This window comes from Spermophilus citellus (assembly GCF_964194105.1).
Source record: "Spermophilus citellus genome assembly, chromosome: 4".
NCBI classification, from domain to species: domain Eukaryota; kingdom Metazoa; phylum Chordata; class Mammalia; order Rodentia; family Sciuridae; genus Spermophilus; species Spermophilus citellus.
The window spans coordinates 69660544-69678173 of NC_138185.1; the positions used below are offsets into that span (position 1 = coordinate 69660544).

General features: G+C 38.6%; 1 protein-coding gene across 6 annotated transcripts in view; it reads right to left on the reverse strand.

Annotated features, from left to right (window-relative positions):
- The window catches only part of FSD2 (fibronectin type III and SPRY domain containing 2), a 49224-nt gene extending 33723 nt beyond the window's left edge, over window positions 1-15501 (reverse strand). Inside the window, exons 1-5 of one of the 6 annotated variants that reach the window (XM_081293010.1) lie at window positions 15316-15499; window positions 10473-10629; window positions 2788-2863; window positions 925-1636; window positions 526-621 (exon numbers count right to left, since the gene is read on the reverse strand). In XM_081293010.1, coding sequence (XP_081149136.1) covers window positions 526-621; window positions 925-1563 — 735 coding nt within the window. In that variant the 5' untranslated portion in view covers window positions 1564-1636; window positions 2788-2863; window positions 10473-10629; window positions 15316-15499. Of the gene's footprint in view, window positions 1-525; window positions 622-924; window positions 1637-2787; window positions 2864-10441; window positions 10630-15315 lie in introns of all 6 variants that reach the window. The other 5 variants (XM_081293009.1, XM_081293014.1, XM_081293012.1 and 2 more) reach the window with 5 other exon arrangements.
- Window positions 15502-17630: the final 2129 nt, after the last annotated feature.

A 17630-nucleotide genomic window follows, 5' to 3' on the forward strand; every position in this document is an offset into this window, starting at 1 on the left:
AAAAACAAGGGCAAAAGAAAGCTGTTCCCTTCTTTGACACCAGAGTGCAAATGTTTATCTGTCACTACCTGGTTGACACCATCACAAAGTGTCTTTGTTAAAAAAGTACAGGAGTTCTAAACCACATGCAATTGGTGATTAGGGTAAAGAGACACAGGGAGAAAAAGTAGCCTGTGAAGAAGCAGGACTGCAACAGGGAGATTCTTCCCTCTTTTATCCATACAACAAATATATAAAGTGCCTGCTTTGAAACATACCTTAGAGTGGGACTGGGGATGAACAAATGCAGAAGACCAAGCCTCCTCACCCAGAGCACACAACTCAGTAGGGAATGCTAACAGGTAATCAGTACCACCAGGCTTATGGCTTGGTGCTAGGAGAGGTCAGAGGAAGGGCAAGGGGAGGGGGCAGTACTGACACCTCACATTTTAAAGAAAAGACTCTCTAACTTATATTAGAAACAGTTGCTTGTTCGGTCACTGAGGGAAGCCATGTGTCTGCCAAGGTCATCAGCCACACTCTTACCTCCACGGTGATGAAAACCTCTTCCAAGTGACTTGCAAAATTTTCCATCTCAATAATCTGCTTTTCCAATTTGTACATGTTTTTGTGAATTTCATCCTGTCCAACAAGCATCACAAAGAAGATGTTAATGCTGGGCTAGGGTTGTGGCTCATCGGTAGACCACTCTCCTAGCACATGCGAGGCCTGGGTTCGATCCTCAGCACCACATTAAAAAAAAAAATAAATAAATAAAGGTATTGTGTCCGACTACAACTAAAAAATAAATATATGTTTTTAAAAAGGTGTTAATGCTACATCTGCTCTCCATCTCTCTTGGGGAAGGCATTTTAGATTTATTCCCTGTCTCTTCTCAAGACACAAATGTGACATCAAAACAGAGGACTCAGGAGATCTATTTACCTTGGCACTTTCCAGTGCTTTATTGAGAGGGGTCACTTCATGCTCCTTGTGTTCATCAAAAGCCTTCTCAGCAGCTCTGATTGGAGTTTTGCAAGTGACACAAAAAACATCCTCAGCTTCTTCCTCGTCTTCCTCCTCTGGGATAACGTAGCATTCGTACTCTTCACTGGCACGGCCATGGGCATACCTGTAGGCTTCCCGCAAGTCCTGGCACTGGCCAGCCAAGCCCCACCCTCCGTAACCCAGGTCCTCGGCCTCAGCTGCCTCTCCTCCAAGTCTCCAGTCTCTCTGCTCCCTAGTTGGGTCTCTCCTCTTCATACCATAAGGAAGATATCCAGAAACTCCCATTCTGCTTTCCTCAACAAACTCATCCCCTAATTCCTGTTCATCTTCAAGTCCATATAAATGGACAAGATCATCCACTTCCTCTTGAAGGTCTCTTTGAATCTTCCTTTCCCCTGCCCCTCTTGGGTCCTTGGTCATTTCAGCTTGGACTACTTCTCTTCTCATTCTAGTGTTTTCTTGTGGAATGATCTGCATTCTGTCTTCAGAGTCATACAGATCCATGTTATGAAAGTGGAAGTCCTTAGGGGCAGTAGACCTGTCCAGCCCAGGTTCCTCCCCAGCTTCCTCCTCCATTGTTACTCTGGAAACTCTAGGAAGTATCTTTGAACAATCCTTCCTGGACAGTTAATAGTGAATATCTTAGATCCTACAACACAAAAACAAGGGAAAAATCAGTGCCTGAGAAGGTCATATCTTTGGTTTCTACTACTTCACACAAAATATTTTTTTTAAAAAAATTATTTGAGCAGGGCTGGAGTTGTGGCTCAGATGTAGAGCACTTGCCTAGCACATGTGAGGCACTGGGTTTGAGCCACATAAATAAAGTTATTATGTCCATCTATAATTGAAAATATATTTTTTTAAAAAAGGAAAGCTATGATTTCTCTGGGAGGGTGGACTTTCTAAGCTTTAAGAGAAGAAATTTAAAGAGAAATGTCAATAGATTTGACTAACAAAAAACTCCTATGCATTAAAAAAAGCCTAAAACCTACAGCTGGGGTTGTGGCTCAGTGGTAGAGTGCTTGCCTAGCATGTGTGAGGTGTTGGGTTTAATCCTCAGCATCACATAAACACAAAATAAAGGTATTGTGTCTACCTACAACCACAAAATAAATATTTTTTAAAAAGCCTAAAACTTCAAAGAGAAAATAAAATAAAGGATATAATTTTATTTTGTTGTTTTTCTTTATTTTACAGTACTAGGGATTGAACCCCATGGTACTTCACCACTGAGCCACATACCTAGCCCTTTTTGTTTTTTATTTTTAAGTAGGGTCTCACTAAGTTGCTGAGACTGGCCTCAAACTTGTGATCCTCTTGCCTCAGCCTCATGAGTCACTGCAACTAAAGATGTACATCACCACAGCCAGCTATTTATTGTTACTATTTGGGGGGTTAAACTCAGAGGTACTCAGCCACTGAGCCACATCCTCATCCCTTTTTTTGCATTCTATTTAGAGGCAGGGTCTCACTGAGTTGCTTAGTGCCTCGCTGTTGCTGAGGATGGCTTTGAACTTGCAATCCTCCTGCCTCAGCCTCCCCAGCTGCTGGGATTACAGGCATGCACGTCCGCGCCTAGCTTAATTATTCAGTTTTAAAATGTGTGTAACTCATTGAAAAATTAAGATCTAAATAGATGAATGTACAAGGATAATTCACAGGATTATTACTTTTTATATATTAGCTATAAAAAATATTTGAAAAGCTGTCCATACTTATGAGTAACAGAGAACAAATAAATAAGAAGTCATTTTGCCTTTCCAGTTTGTAAATATTATTAAAATATAAAAATGATACCTGAGGGGCTGTGGTTGTGGCTCAGCAGTAGAGTACATGCCTAGCACATTCAAGGCCCCGGGTTCGATCCTCAGCACTACATAAAAATAAATAAATAAAATAAGGGTATTGTGTCTAATTAGGAAATAAAAAATATTAAAAAAAATAATACCTCAGGGGCTGGGGTTGTGGCTCAGGGGCAGAGCGCTTGCCTAGCATGTTCAAGGTTCTGGGTTCGATCCTCAGCACCACATAAAAATAAAATAAAGATGTTGTGTCTACTGAAAAACTAAAAAATAAATATTAATAAATTCTCTCTCTATATATAAATAAATAAATAAATAAATAAAATGAAGGTATTGTGTCCATCTATAACTAAAAAATAAATGTTGTAAAAAAACTGATACCTGAAGCTGGGTGAGAGTATGATGAGATGAACACCATCATGTGCTACTGATTAGAATGTCCCCACATCTGGAGAACAAATTTGGCAATGGTCATATTTTTTAGCCTAGCAATCCTCTTTTGGAATTCAAGGGAAAACCCCACATACATAGAAAACATTTATTTCTATATATAAAAGTCCACAACAAAAAAAATTAAAATAACATAAAACACCTTTTTAAAGTCTTAATGGTTAAGAGAACAGTTAAGTAAACAAGAATATATATACACTGTACAGAATACAAATCATCCTCAAAACATTTACAGAGAACAAATAATTACTTAGAAAAATACTTATAGTAGTATTAAATAAAATGAACATAATTTTCACTATATGTAATGCCCACTATTTTAATGGTCTAGAAAAATAACAACAATAATAACAGTGCTGGATGCAGTGGCTCAAACCTGTAATCCTAGTAGCTCCAGAGGCCGAGGCAGGAAGATTGTAAGTTCAAAGCCAGCCTCATCAACTTAGTGAGGCCCTGAACAATTTAGTGAGACCTTGTCTCAAAATAAAAAATTAAAAGGGTTGGGGTTATAGCTCATAGCACCCCTGCGAAACCAAAATACTATAATAGTAATAGTAAATACACTATTACTAGCTGCTACTTATTAAAAAGCATTTTCTGTGTGCTCTTTCTGCGCTATGCAGTATATATATGTGTGTGTGTGTATATATATAGTAATATCCTCCCTCAACCCTATGTGGTAGGGCCGGTATTATACCCATTTTATAGAAGAGGAAACTGTGGTTCCAAGAGGGGATCTCAGGCAAGAGCACAGTAAGTTGTTGAACAGGGATTTGAGCCTTAGTCTATATGGCAACCAGGAGACAGATATCCAACTACAGGGAACATAATTAACGAGAGATTTCAGTTTTTCTCTAAAACCTATTGCCACATTGCACAAAGGACACACTCCTCACAAACAGCTACCATCCAATGACAAAGTGCGTAAGTCAGTGGTTTTTTTTTTTTAAAGAGAGGAGAATTTTTTTTAATATTTATTTTTCAGTTTTCGGTGGACACAACATCTTTATTTTCTTTTTATGTGGTGCTGAGGATCGAACCCAGCGCCCCGCACATGTCAGGTGACCGCGTTACCACATGAGCCACATCCTCAGCCCAATGGTTTTTAATATATTCACATACGTGTTCAGTAGTCACTGGCACTTTTAGAACATTTTATCCCCTTAAATAGAAACTCTGTACCTTTTTAGTAATCACCCCTAGATTTTCCCCAGCCTAAGCAAATACTAATCTACTTTCTATCTCTACTGATTTTCCTGTTTGGACATTTTACATAAATGGAATTTTATAATATATGATCCCGAGTGCTCCAGTAGTGCAATTAACACATGGTACTTAGATATCATATATTTAGCATATAGTATATATATACTATATCTTAGATATAATGTATATAAGTATATTTTGTGGCTGGCTTTTTTCACTTAGCATAATGTTTTCAAGATTCATCCATGTTGTAGCACACACATATTAGCATCACACACACACACATACACACACACAGAAGTTTTTCAAATATCCTAGATCTTAGCCTATTTATTACTGGATTCTTCATTTAAAAAATATTTTCCCCTATATTTAGTGTGAGGATGGCCTTAGGCCTGAGCCTAAGCATCTCCATTTTTAAAACTCCAGTTTGAAACTTGCAGTCTCACCAGCCATACCCACAGAGCCCTCCAGGATGGCCTCAAACAAGTTTCTCCCTCTCACCCTGATAAACAGAGTGAAGCCCCTGGCAGGCTGTCCTCATCTGATAAGAAGGAAAGGCTAGAAGATCAGGGTAGAGACCACCAGACCAGATGTTTCTGACCCCAGGGTAAATGATGTCACTGAGAAATCCAGTGGTAGCTGATAAGGATTAAAAGGGGTCAAAAGCCCCAAAATTTAGTATAAAAGAGCAAATGAACAGGGATTCAGCCAGCCAAAACAAGGATGCACTCGAGCTGGAGAGCCTGATGAGGACCTGACATCCCATTACTTGTCATTGTTCCTGATCCTCTGCGTGATCCTCACTGCTCTCAAACTCTACCGCCTTGTCTGGACTCTGGTGAGAGCCGCAACCTTCTCCTCAACGGGTCCACTCCATGCCAGGAAAAGCCTGCTTTGGTTCCAGATCTGATCACCACAGTCTAAGTGAGTGTGCATCTGCTGGACATAAAGCCTAAGGCTTGAGACTTTTGAACTTAGCATGCAGAGGGAATGTCTGTCATTAACCTGTCATGATTAAGTGTGTTTTGCTGTGCTTAGAATTAATCTAGAATTCTTTGCTGTAAATTGATTATGTCTATTGCAGTGCCTAGCATTAAGGATTGTCGTTTTCTTGATTAAGAACCTATAGAGTGAAATTGTATTGAGTAATTTGAGTGAATAAAGCATTGAAAGGGGCAGAAGTGTGTGGACATTCTTTATTTCTCCCCTCGACTGCATACATCGCAATTTTGCCCCCTCAAGACACTTAGGTTGCCTTTTAATTGTCTTGATGGTATTACTTGAAGCACACAAAAAAGTTAATCTGGGGGAAGTCTAATTTATCTTTTTTTTTTTTCATTTTTGTTGTTTGTGTTTGTGGTGTCAGATCTATGAGCCTAATGCCAAATCTTGCATTCCTGGGGTAAAATCTCACTTGGTCCACGTTAAACTTTTTTGCAGGGTTTTTTTTTTTTTTTTTTTGGGGGGGGGGATCTTTCTCAGGTTTTGGTATTGGGGCAACATAGCTCAGAAATGGGAAATGGGAAATATTCATTTTCTTCTTGAAAGAGTTTGTGAAGAATTGGTACTAGTTTTTTTTTAAAATGCTTGGTAGAATTTACTACCATAGTGAAGTCATATGGTCCTGAGCTTTCCTTGTGGGTAGATTTTGATTACTAATTCAAAATCTTTTCTTATTATAGAACTTTTCAGATTAACTATTTCTTCTTAAGTCAGTTTTGGTGGCTTGTGTCTTTCTATTCTATGAAATGCCCATTTCATTTAAGCTATCTAATATATTGAAATAAAATTGTTCATAGTATTTCTTTTTAGACTTTTTTTTTGTGGTTTCTGTAAGCTTGGTAAAAATGTCCCCTAAATCATTTCTGATTCTAGTCATTTGGGTCTTCTCCCTTTTTTTCTGGGACAATTTAACTACAATTAAATTGGTCAGTTTGTTAGTCACTTCAAAGAATCTTTTTTTTTTTTTTTTTGGTTCTTTGATTTCTCCTATTGATTTTGTATTTTTAAATTCACTCTAATATTTATTAATTCCTTCCTTTTGCTTGCTTTTTTTGGTTTGATGTTCTTTTTTCCAGAGTCTTCAGGTATTGATTTGAGATCTTTCTTCTTTTTATTTTTTTTAATTTTTTTAGAATTTTTTTAATATTTATTTTTTAGTTTTCAGTGGACACAACATCTTTATTTTATTTTTATGTGGTACTGAGGATCAAACCCAGCGCCCCGCGCATGCCAGGCGAGCGCTCTACTGCTTGAGCCAAATCCCCAGCCCTCTTCTTTTTAAATATAGGTATTTATAGATGTAATTTTCCCTCTAAGTACAACTTTGGATGCATCCCACAAGTTTTGATATGTTTTATTTTCATTATTTATTAAGTATCTTCTAATTTCCCTTTAAGTTTCTTCTTGTACATTTTGATTATTTAGGAGTGTATTGTTTAATTTCCACATATTTGTGAGTTTCCCAAATTCTTTAGGTTATTGATTTCTAATTACATTCTATTGTGGTTGGAGAATACATCTTATAATATTTATATCCTTTTATAATTATTGAGGTTTGTTTTATGAGGTACTATAAAATGGGCTAGCATAATAATGTTTTATGGGCTATTTTGAAAGATGTTCTGTATGCTCTTTAGAAGAATGTGTATTCTGATGTTATTGAATAGAGTGTTGTAGAGATGTCTATTAGGTTCAGTTGGTTTACAATAATATTCACATCTTCCATTTCCTTGTTGATCTTCACTTAGTTGTTTTATTCATTATTGGAAGTAAAGTATTGAAGTTTTCAACTATTATTTTTATATTATCTATTTCTTCATTTATGTCAGTTTTTGCTTCTTGCATTTTAGTGTGCTCTTGATAGGTGCATATACATACATAATTATTATGTATTTTTGATGTACTGATTCTTTCATAGGGATAAAATGTCTCTTTTTATCGCTAGGAATTTTTTAAAATTTTAAAGTCTGCTTTTTCTGATGTCAGTATAGTCACTCCAGCTTTCTTGTAAATGTTGTTTACATAATATGTCTTTTTCTGTCCTTTTAATTTCAATATATTTGTATCTTTGAATCTAAAGTGTGTCTCCTATATACAGCATATGAGTGGCTATCTTAGTTATTAGTTTTTCATATCTATACATTATGACAAGCCTCCCTAGAATTTCTCAATGACAATGATTCGTTGGAGTTAAGTTATTGTGACTTTTTCCATATCACAAAATGATATTTCCTACAAAATAATATATGACACCCCAAAAGAAAAGATAACATTCAAGTTAAAGAATGTTAACCTAACAGTTAATATTCCAGTCCTCAACTTTTTAGTAGGAAAGAAAACCAGAGTAAACCAGATTGACATCTACAAGTCTGCTAAGGACTACACATACAACATGGAAGGAAGACAACTTACCATAAAATATTAAGCTACAGTAGAATAGTAACTATAAAGTTGGAGAATTCTAAAGGATACTGTAAGGCAGAGGGAAACATTCTTAACAAGGATAAACTTAACAGGGGTTCAGATCTCATTGAGAAACTTGTGATTGCAACCCATGTCATGGCAAACAAATTCACTGAGTTGTCCTGGTCAGAGCTGGTCCACGAGCAAGAAAAACAGAGACATCAGTAAACCAAGACTGGGTGGGAATGGAGGGAAAGTGGTCACAAGGCCTCATGAGAGATGCTGAGTCATAATCACCCCCAATAAGCTACTCTCAACTCTCTTTTTTATTTTATTTTATTTTTCAGTACTGGGGTTGGAACCTACCACTGAGCTACATCTCCAATACTCTTTATTTATTATTTTGAGATAGGATCTTGCTAAATTGTTGAGGTGGCTTCGAGCTTGTGATCTTCCTACCTCACTGCCTGGCTATTCTTAATTCTTGACCCTCATAAACCATATAAGATAATAAATATTTATTTTAAGCTATCAAGTTCTAGAATAATCTGTTCTGCAACAGATCATTATAGATAATATACATTATCCCAGCATAAAAACTAACTTCCTTTTAAAAATATTTTTTAGTTGTAGTTGACACAATACATTTATTTATTTATTGATATGTGGTGCTGAGGATAGAACCCAGGGCCTCACACGTGCCAGACAAGTGCTCTATTGCTGAGCCACAACCCCAGCCCCAAAAGTAACCTCCTTTCCACCTGGCTTTCCACTCTTGATACCATTCTTTCTCTCATTTGTTCACATTCAGGCTTCTTCAGAGGGTGGCATTTGTACCACAGGTCTTCAGACTATGTCATGTGTACATGAAACTTTCCAAGGGGTATGCAAGCATGGATGGTTTTAAGGATTTCCAGGTGCTCAATCTCACATTTAATCTTTCCCAGAGACACTTGCCTGGGAATGAGTATTTGAGGCTTCATGTGGATTCACTTGGCACAGTAGCCCTTCTTCTCTTTATTATAAAACTATACTTCGTTCATCCTGAGTATTACATTGCACTATAAGATTTCAATGCTTGGAAATTTAAAAAACCTCCAAGGGGCTAAATGAAAGGACAATTTGAAGTATTGGTAACAATGTTGAGAGAGTGAATGACATTAATGAATGGGTAAGAAAAAATTTTTCAAGCTAAGTGGTTTCCAGTTCTTTGCTTTCAACAAAATTGAAGGAGGATCTAATCAAGTTGTCAGCTGATATATTATTAAAATTTTTTCATGATAGATCACTATATAATTTCAGCATACATTTCAAAAAGAGTTCAAAGAGCTAAATGACATTACTATAACTTGCTTATATTTCCATCTACTTATACAGATAAGCAAGGTCACTCTGTGCTTACAACAACAAAGTGTAAACAGGAAGACAAGTCACCATAATTTCTGTTGCATTCTAGAATAGGTAATAGAATTTTCATTCATGAGCACAAGAATTAAAAAGAAAAGTCCTATCCACTTCATTAAGAAGTACATTTCTGTTTTGTTTTATTTTTGTACTGGAGATTGAACCCAGGGTGCTTAACCTCTGAGCCATATCACCAGCCTTTTAAAAATTTTTTATTTTAAGACAGGATTTTATTAAGTTGCATAAGGCCTTGCTAAGTTTCTGAGGCTGGCCTTGAACTTGTAATTCTCCTTCCTTGGCCTCCCAAGTTGCTAGTATAATAGGCATGTGCCATGCACCCAGCTCAGATTTATTTTTGTTTATTAATTATTTATCAAAATTTGTAATGTGTGTGTGTGTATATATATATATATATATTGTTATGTGTGACTATAAAAATTATATTGGTAACTTAATTCAGAAGGAAAAAGAGAGTACTATTTAGTGATGTATGATTCCAGGAAAATAAGAAAAAAAATTTATTCATTTATTTATTTATTTATTTTTTAGAGAGAGGAGAGAGAGAGAGAGAGAGAGAGAGAGAGAGAATTTTTTTTTAATATTTATTTATTTTTTTTTTTAGTTCTCGGCAGACACAACATCTTTGCTGGTATGTGGTGCTGAGGATCGAACCCGGGCCGCACGCATGCCAGGCGAGCGCGCTACCGCTTGAGCCACATCCCCAGCCCAAGAAAAAAAATTTAAATCTCAAGTAATACATTTGTATTTTTGTAGAAAAGTATAATAGATGATCAATAAATGATTTTCTAAGCTTAGCAAAATATTATCAGGACAAAATTCTGTTGAGAATGGAAATGCAAGTTTGAGGAGAAAAAGGAACAATGTAAAATTTCTAATATTACAGAACAGTTTGTTTTTACATTTCTAAGATACTTGATGAAGGATATCAAACTTCCATACTATTTTTAAGAATCTAATGAATAAATTTAAAAGGGTTATTAAATGGGTTTATTTTAAAACATGAATATTTATGATATCTCAGAAACTCTTTATAATTTTTAAAATGATAGCTTTATTAAGATATAATTTATATAAGATAATGTTCACCATTTTAAAGTATAGAGTTTAGTAATTTTTAGTATATTCACAGAACTGAGCAACTATCACCACCATCCAATTACTTTCATCAAGTCAGACTGATGCACAAGGTACCAGATGCCCCATGTCCTGGTCCATGCCAACTGGCACCATCTTTTTCCTCCTCCACTTCCTTTTCTTCCTCCACTTTCACCACCTCCTCCTGTTACCGGTAGCCAGTCCAGGGACTCTCCAGATTTGCCTCTGGATTTTCCAGGACCTGGTCCATTGCCTGGGCAAGGAGAAGGGATGAATGAAGATAGGTTTCTAGAGGCAGCATCACAAACAAGTGGCTGCCAGGCCCCAAAGTCTGTACTTTGCCTCCAGGGCATCTATGATTTTTGAAAGTTCTATGACCTGGGTGTTTTGAGGGGTTATTGCTAAGAACCCTGCCCACCATTAGACCCTGGCTAGGGTAGTCCTATTCATCCTCACTAGTACAGTCTGTTCACAGGGCTATACAATTGTGTTTTGAGTTGTGCCAGAGCACATCTCCTTCCCACAAAAAGTCTGTATCCCTGCAAAACTAGTGCTGATCTGGACCAGGAAGTCTCCCCAGCCAGACCCAAAGGATTGCTAGCTCCTTCAGGTTACCATGCATATCACTTGCACCTTAGCCCACATCTCCCTTCAGTAGTTCCCAAGGTCAGTGTTGCCTTTCAGCTACGGAAACACTACTTTGTCTCCTCTCACCATGATCAATCCTAGATCCTTAAGTCCCTTATTTAGTGGAGAATTCTCAACAAAACCCTCAGAGCCTATTGTCCTAAGAGGCTCTGGGTCCTGCCTTCACACTCTAGTATGTCTGATTTTCCAGTTAATCACAATTATTCCCACTGCGCAGAAATAATGTCTTATTGCTAATGTCTGCTATGAGCTCAGACTTGGCATTACATGGAACGGGGAGTTGGAACTGAGACTTTGAGATTAAAAGTTCTGAATAGTTTTAGCTCCGGATTTGCCTCATGCTGAGAATGGAAACAAAAAACTACCTACTGGCCTGTGTGTGCATCAAGGGAGCTAAAACAGACTTGTTCTCTGGCTGGCACAGCCTAGCTAACTCCACGTATGCATATCTCCTGGCTCTTGTTTTTGTAAATCCTAACCAATTCTATAGGACTGGTAGAGAAACCATCTAACTGCTTCCCCCAGTTTGCTCAAACTGCATAAAATTCATTTTTCTTTTTTACATCATTTGTTTATTTCTTATGCCAAATTCAGCCAGCTGGGATCCAGGCAGAGTCCCTGGATTGGCTACCGGTAACAGGAGGAGGTGGTGAAAGTGGAGGAAGAAAAGGAAGTGGAGGAGGAAAAAGATGAGGAGAAAACAAGTGATCTGTAAACAGAACTTGAGAAGATGGGAGGTTCATGCTTCCTCTCTGGGGACCTCTTGTCAGCCAGCAGCAGGTCTCCCAGGCTTAGGAGCAATTGTCTATCCTCACTCTACTTGGGCTCTGACATCTGCTTCTCCTGCTTGGGCACTCTAGGCTCCATCTGGTCATTCTACAGTTTCCAAAATTCTGGTGACTACATATTATGGGGAACATGGAGTGACCTGCAAAGTCTGAATCCAAATAGAAGTCATCTGGGGAAACCTGGGGTACTTCTGTGACTCTGCATGACCCCGCTGCATGCAGGGACTGTGGCACTGGGAATCATTCATTGCTTTAGCATGACTGTTCATGGGCCTGGTAAGGAGTGGATTAAAGATAACAGGATGGTGCTAGATACTGGGGGTGGAATGAATGAGAGACAGGTCCTGCTCTCAAGGAGGCCCCAGAAAAGCAAGTGAGTGATAATTACCCCACCCAGGGATGGGGCACAACTTCTCCCTCTTTCCTAGGACCCAGGATTCCTCTCCTTTGTAAAGCACAGGCTCTGGTCACATAGACAAAAATCACAGTTTCTTTCTGGCTCCAATATCATACCTGAATGTACCCTGTAGGCAGAAATCTTCCTGAAAACTACCTTGTCTCCACAATTTGCTGACCACGTGCCCTGTGGCTCTTCCTCTGAGTGTCCCTGCCAAGTACAAGTCCAGCACTCTGCTGCTCTGCTCAGATGGAAGTGGTAAGTTCATGTTCTGAGATGTCCTATGTTCTCAGATCCTCATCACTGATAAGTCTTAACTCCCTTAGACATCAGGCACCAGCCCCATTCCCTAGCTCCTCACTCTCCAAGCAGCCTATGGACACCCTCTTCACCTGTGGACACCCTCTGTTCCTTCTGCTCCCTCTCAGTGTCCTCCCTGTAAGACCCTTCCAGGCCTTGGCCCAGACACTTCTTCCTGTCGAGCATCTCCTCACTACTGTTCCTTAAGCCCCTACCCAGTCAAATGCCTGCCACAGTCTCCACAGAACCACTGCATTCCTGCTGCCCATTAGCATGACCCCCCTCCCCCAACTCCAGCACCCAAATCAGAGACCAGAAGCTTGTCCTTGATGTCAGCCAAACTAATGAATGATCAGTTCATTCTGATTCTGGCCCTGTGTCCTGAATCTCTAGATAAACATCTGTCCTCCCTCCATCTTCACCCCTTCCCAATGCCACTGCCCTCTGGAGTTACACAGTCTTATGTTTGCATTCTATCTTTGCTACATCCTAGCAGAGTGACCTTAGCAAAACCACCTCCCAGGCTTCACTTTCATGGACTATAAAACAGGTTCATTAACAGTGTCTACCTTATAAGGTTGACATTTAAATGAAATGGTGTAAGTAGGTAAAATGCTTAGCATTGTACATGGCTTAAAGTAAGTGCTCAGTTATCATGCTAAGTGAAATAAGCAAATTCCCCCCGAAACCAAATGACAAATGTTCTCTCTGATAGGTGGATGCTAATACACAGTAAGAGATGGTAGGGGAGAATAGAGGTTCATTGGATTAGACAAAAAGGAATGAAGGGATAGGAGGGGGGATGGGAATAGGAAAACAAGAATGAATCAGACATAACTTTCCTATAGTCATTTATGAATACACGACCAGTGTAACTCCACACCATGTACAACCACAAAAATGGGATTATAATTAGAAAATACCCCATATATGTATAATATATCAAAATATACTCTACTGACATGTATATCTAAAAAGAACAAGTAAAAATAAAATAAGATAAAATGCAAAAAAAGCAAGTCCTCAGCAAATGTTAGCTACTGATATTATTGTTTGTGTTTTGTTACTACTATTATCATTACTTGGACCAGTATCTGGCCAGTTTAGAAGCCTTCTATCTTGTTAATTATGCAGGGTGAGGACTGGGAACAGGAAGTAAGGATCCACAGTGGCTGCAGCAGTGTGGCATCATCTATGGATACTGTGGGAACACTTGTCCCTTGAAAGAAGTTGGTGATTGGCAAAACAGCCTCATCATAATCAGGCATGGACACTGCTATGGGGACACCCTGCACCCCAAAGTAACAGTTCCCAAGGCTTAGGAGACATGTGGTATTCTAGGGTCAGAGGGTCCTTAATTCAATATCCAGATTTTAGGATGGCAAAACTGACTTCCTATGAGGCCAAGAGCCTTGCTTATGGCCAATTTCACATAACAAGGATTTATCTGGCTATTCTGTATCTAGCCCTGTGCTGGCACTAGACATACTGCCAGGCAGATAAAGAGCTTGGATTCAAATCCAGGTTTCCACTAAACCACACTGCCTACAGACTGAGGAGCAGCCCTCTAAAAATAACACATTTCCATGTGCTACCAAGAGAGAGATAATCAGAATTCTGTATTATCTATAAACCATCACAAGATATCCTTTCAAATAGAAGCTGGGATGTTAAATACCAAGTTGAACTCTTAGGAACATTCTTTTTGAATGCTGAGGTAGACAGGAAAGAGACTGGAAAACATTTAACACACATGCTATTGAGAACATGTTTTTCCGAGCCTGTGTTTGCCTTTTGAACACATAAACACAAACTGGTCTGTATGCTTAGTTTCAAAGCAGGAGTTTTGCAACACAGCCCACAATTAATACGTATATTTTTTTTCTCAAAATCTATACTCTTGCACCTTCTTACCAGAATCAAAATTTGGGAAGAAAGGAACGTTGATGATACATTGTCATTTAAAAAGTATGAAATGAAAACTTAGAAAGTAAAGTAATACATCACATTTAGGCAGATTGCCACATCTCTGTGCTATAGTGTCAGTTAAAATTTTTTTCTTAAGTTGTATATGAGAGGTATGTCTCTGTGTTTTAATTTAAAAAGTCTTCCAACAATATTTTTTTAACCTTTTGTGGGTTATGGGCTTGTCTGAGAACTTCTGAAACCTACGAATCCATAAGGACACATTTTTGTATATAATTATTGAAGCTCATTCATGTAGCCCCTAGCAATTCCTGAGCTACAGGTAAAGAAAACTGGCTATAAAGCATTAGCTGTACAGTAATGCAAACTGGTTCAGATTAGCTTTTTCAGGTACAGCGCTGACCTGAAACACTCTGTGGGAGGAGGTTCTCTGCACCCACAAGAAGCAACTACAATTCTATTTTTCAGTATTTGAATCAAAGAATGAAATTATGAATTGCCAGCATTCACATGCAGATTAAAATTAAAAAAATATTTATCGACCCAATAGTATAGTATAGTCAGATAATATCAATATCAAACCATCTAGCAAATAGGCCCTGCATTAAAAACATGCTAAAGACATTCCATGAATCATCAGCTTCTCCCTACTCATAACAGCTTTTCAAACGTGGTACCAACTCCATATTCAGTAAGTGCAAATTCCTGCTACAAGAAGTCACAGAAACATTTGCACTGTTAGGTGTAATTTAAACATCTGTGATTTGCCATGATATCCCTTTCCATCTAAAGGAAAGATACTGTACTAACAGTGGCATTTAGTTGAGCGTTTCTAATGATACGGTTTGCGTTAGAAGAATATGACTACCCCAAAACTTGCCTGCTAATTTAAGGGTCCATAAATCCTTCTTTTAATTCAGAAGATCTGGATTTCTGCTAGAAAATCGATTCCATGTTCAGCAGGCTTTCTTTCCTGATGACCTCTGCATGCCCTGCAGGCTACCTCTGCCTATTCTACACCAGGATTCCGCAAGTGGGACACCAAAGCTGGATGGTAACATGAACTGGCTCCGGCTGCAAATAGCAACAGGCCTGCTGGGAGTGAAAGTCCAAATATAGACCTGCCACTTCTTACTGCTCAAGTGTCATCAGGAGGGATCACATGCTGTGCTCTGAGTTACTTCATTTACTGTGGGCATTTGAGACCTGTGACTCAGATGGCTGGCAACATGTAGAGGGGTGGGGCTGTCACAGCAAGACCAGGAAGGGTCTGGCAGCCCTTGGGCTGTATTGTATGCCTTCCTCCTGTGCTTTCCCAGAGTGTTCTGAACAAGCACAAACTGGAGGTAATCAAATGCAGTTTATTTTATTTTTATTTTTCTCTGATCATTCCTTTAAAGTGTGTTCAAGGTGGGGATTATTCCCCTCTCTGGATGAAAATCTAGAAGAAGCTATGATCTTCTGTTCCCTTTTAGTTAACACACAGTCTTATGGTTACTTGAAGCCATAGTGTCAATTCAGTAATGGAATATCCAATTCAATATATGAACCAAAAAGCCAAACCTACTTTGTTAGCCAGTATCAAAATCTCCCCTCTCCAGCTTGGGCCTCTTTTTTTTTTTTTTTTTTTTTTTTGTAAAAGAGAGAGAGAGAGAGAGAGAGAGAGAGAGAGAGAGAGAGAGAGAATTATTTATTTATTTTTTTAAGTTTTTGGCGGACACAACATCTTTGTATGTGGTGCTGAGGATCGAACCTGGGCCTCACGCATGCCAGGTGAGCGCTCTACTGCTTGAGCCACATCCCCAGCCCCAGGAGGGCCTCTTTAGCAGGAAACCTCTCTGAGGAGAGACAGAGTGAGGTGGACCTCTCCTTCCACATTCCTCCCTGAGCTGCTGGATGTGGGTTCCATTTTAGTAAATGCCACATAGGTGCTAACTTTGGGTTTCTGGGGTCTGGGAGATGCTTAGACCTGAATCTCTCATGGGGATCTTTTATATATCTTGAGAGATCCCCATCATAGAGACCCTTCTCCTTAATTCCCATCACGAGCTGACAGCTCCTCTCTACCAGGAAATCTTTTTAATTTCTCCTCAGGGATCTGGAGGACCACTATCAGGATCTCTCAGCTGAGGTCTCCTTCTCCAGGTAGGTAGCTCTTTTGGGCAGGATCTAGGTTACTTTTCCTGTTGGCCCACATTTGGATCTAAGACAAAAGTCCCCATCCAGGGTCCTGTCAAACTCTGGGATGCAGGTGACTCCAATGCAGTCAGTCCCACTGGCTCTGTTACCAAAGCAGCCAAACCTCTCATTCCAGGCCATCATGGTTCCAAATGCAGGAAACACATCAAGGTCTCTAAAGGGTCCCTTTGAGGACCCCCTCATGGGGCTTCGGGCTAGAGGATGGCATGGCAAATCTTCCCCAGCCTGAGCAGTTTCCACCAGTGAAACTCCTCTAGCACTTTTAATCTCAAATAGCCTCTTTTCTCTACTTGACTCCTATTTACTTCTTCAATTAACTGAGAGGTCTCAGAAGCATGAATCAGGTTCTGGACAATTTCCTTTGAAAGACTGTATATGGTGATCTGATTTTGAATTTTTATATTTATATTTATTGTTTTGAGAGTATTTTAAATACATTACTGCATGTATTTGTAAAATAAAAATATTAGAAGCAAAATAAAATATCAAAAGAAAAATTAAGAGAAAATTATGCAAAGATGGATGTGCAAGAATAGAGACCACAGCATTTTGTTTCTTTTTATTTTTTTTAATGGTCCTGGGGATTGAACCCAGGGCCATAAACATGCTAAGCATGTACTCTACCACTGAGCTACATCCTCAGCCCAACATAGCATTGTTTATATGTGCAGAAAATGGAAATTAACCTATGTTTACCATTAGAGTATTCATTAATTATAAAATGGTCAACCCAATATTTTCAAGTATAAAAAATAATGATGTAGATACTTATTCTAGTTTTGTTTTTGATGCTGGGGATTGAACCTAAGGTCTTGTGCATGCTAAGCACACACTCTACCACCAAGTTATACCCCAAACTCTATACCTATTTTTTTAAATATGGCAAATGTCCATGATATATTTGTAACTGGAAAAAAACATGTAGAATATCATTTGGTTTATACTACAGATGCATACATACATACATATAATAGTCAAGGTTCTTTAGAGAAACAA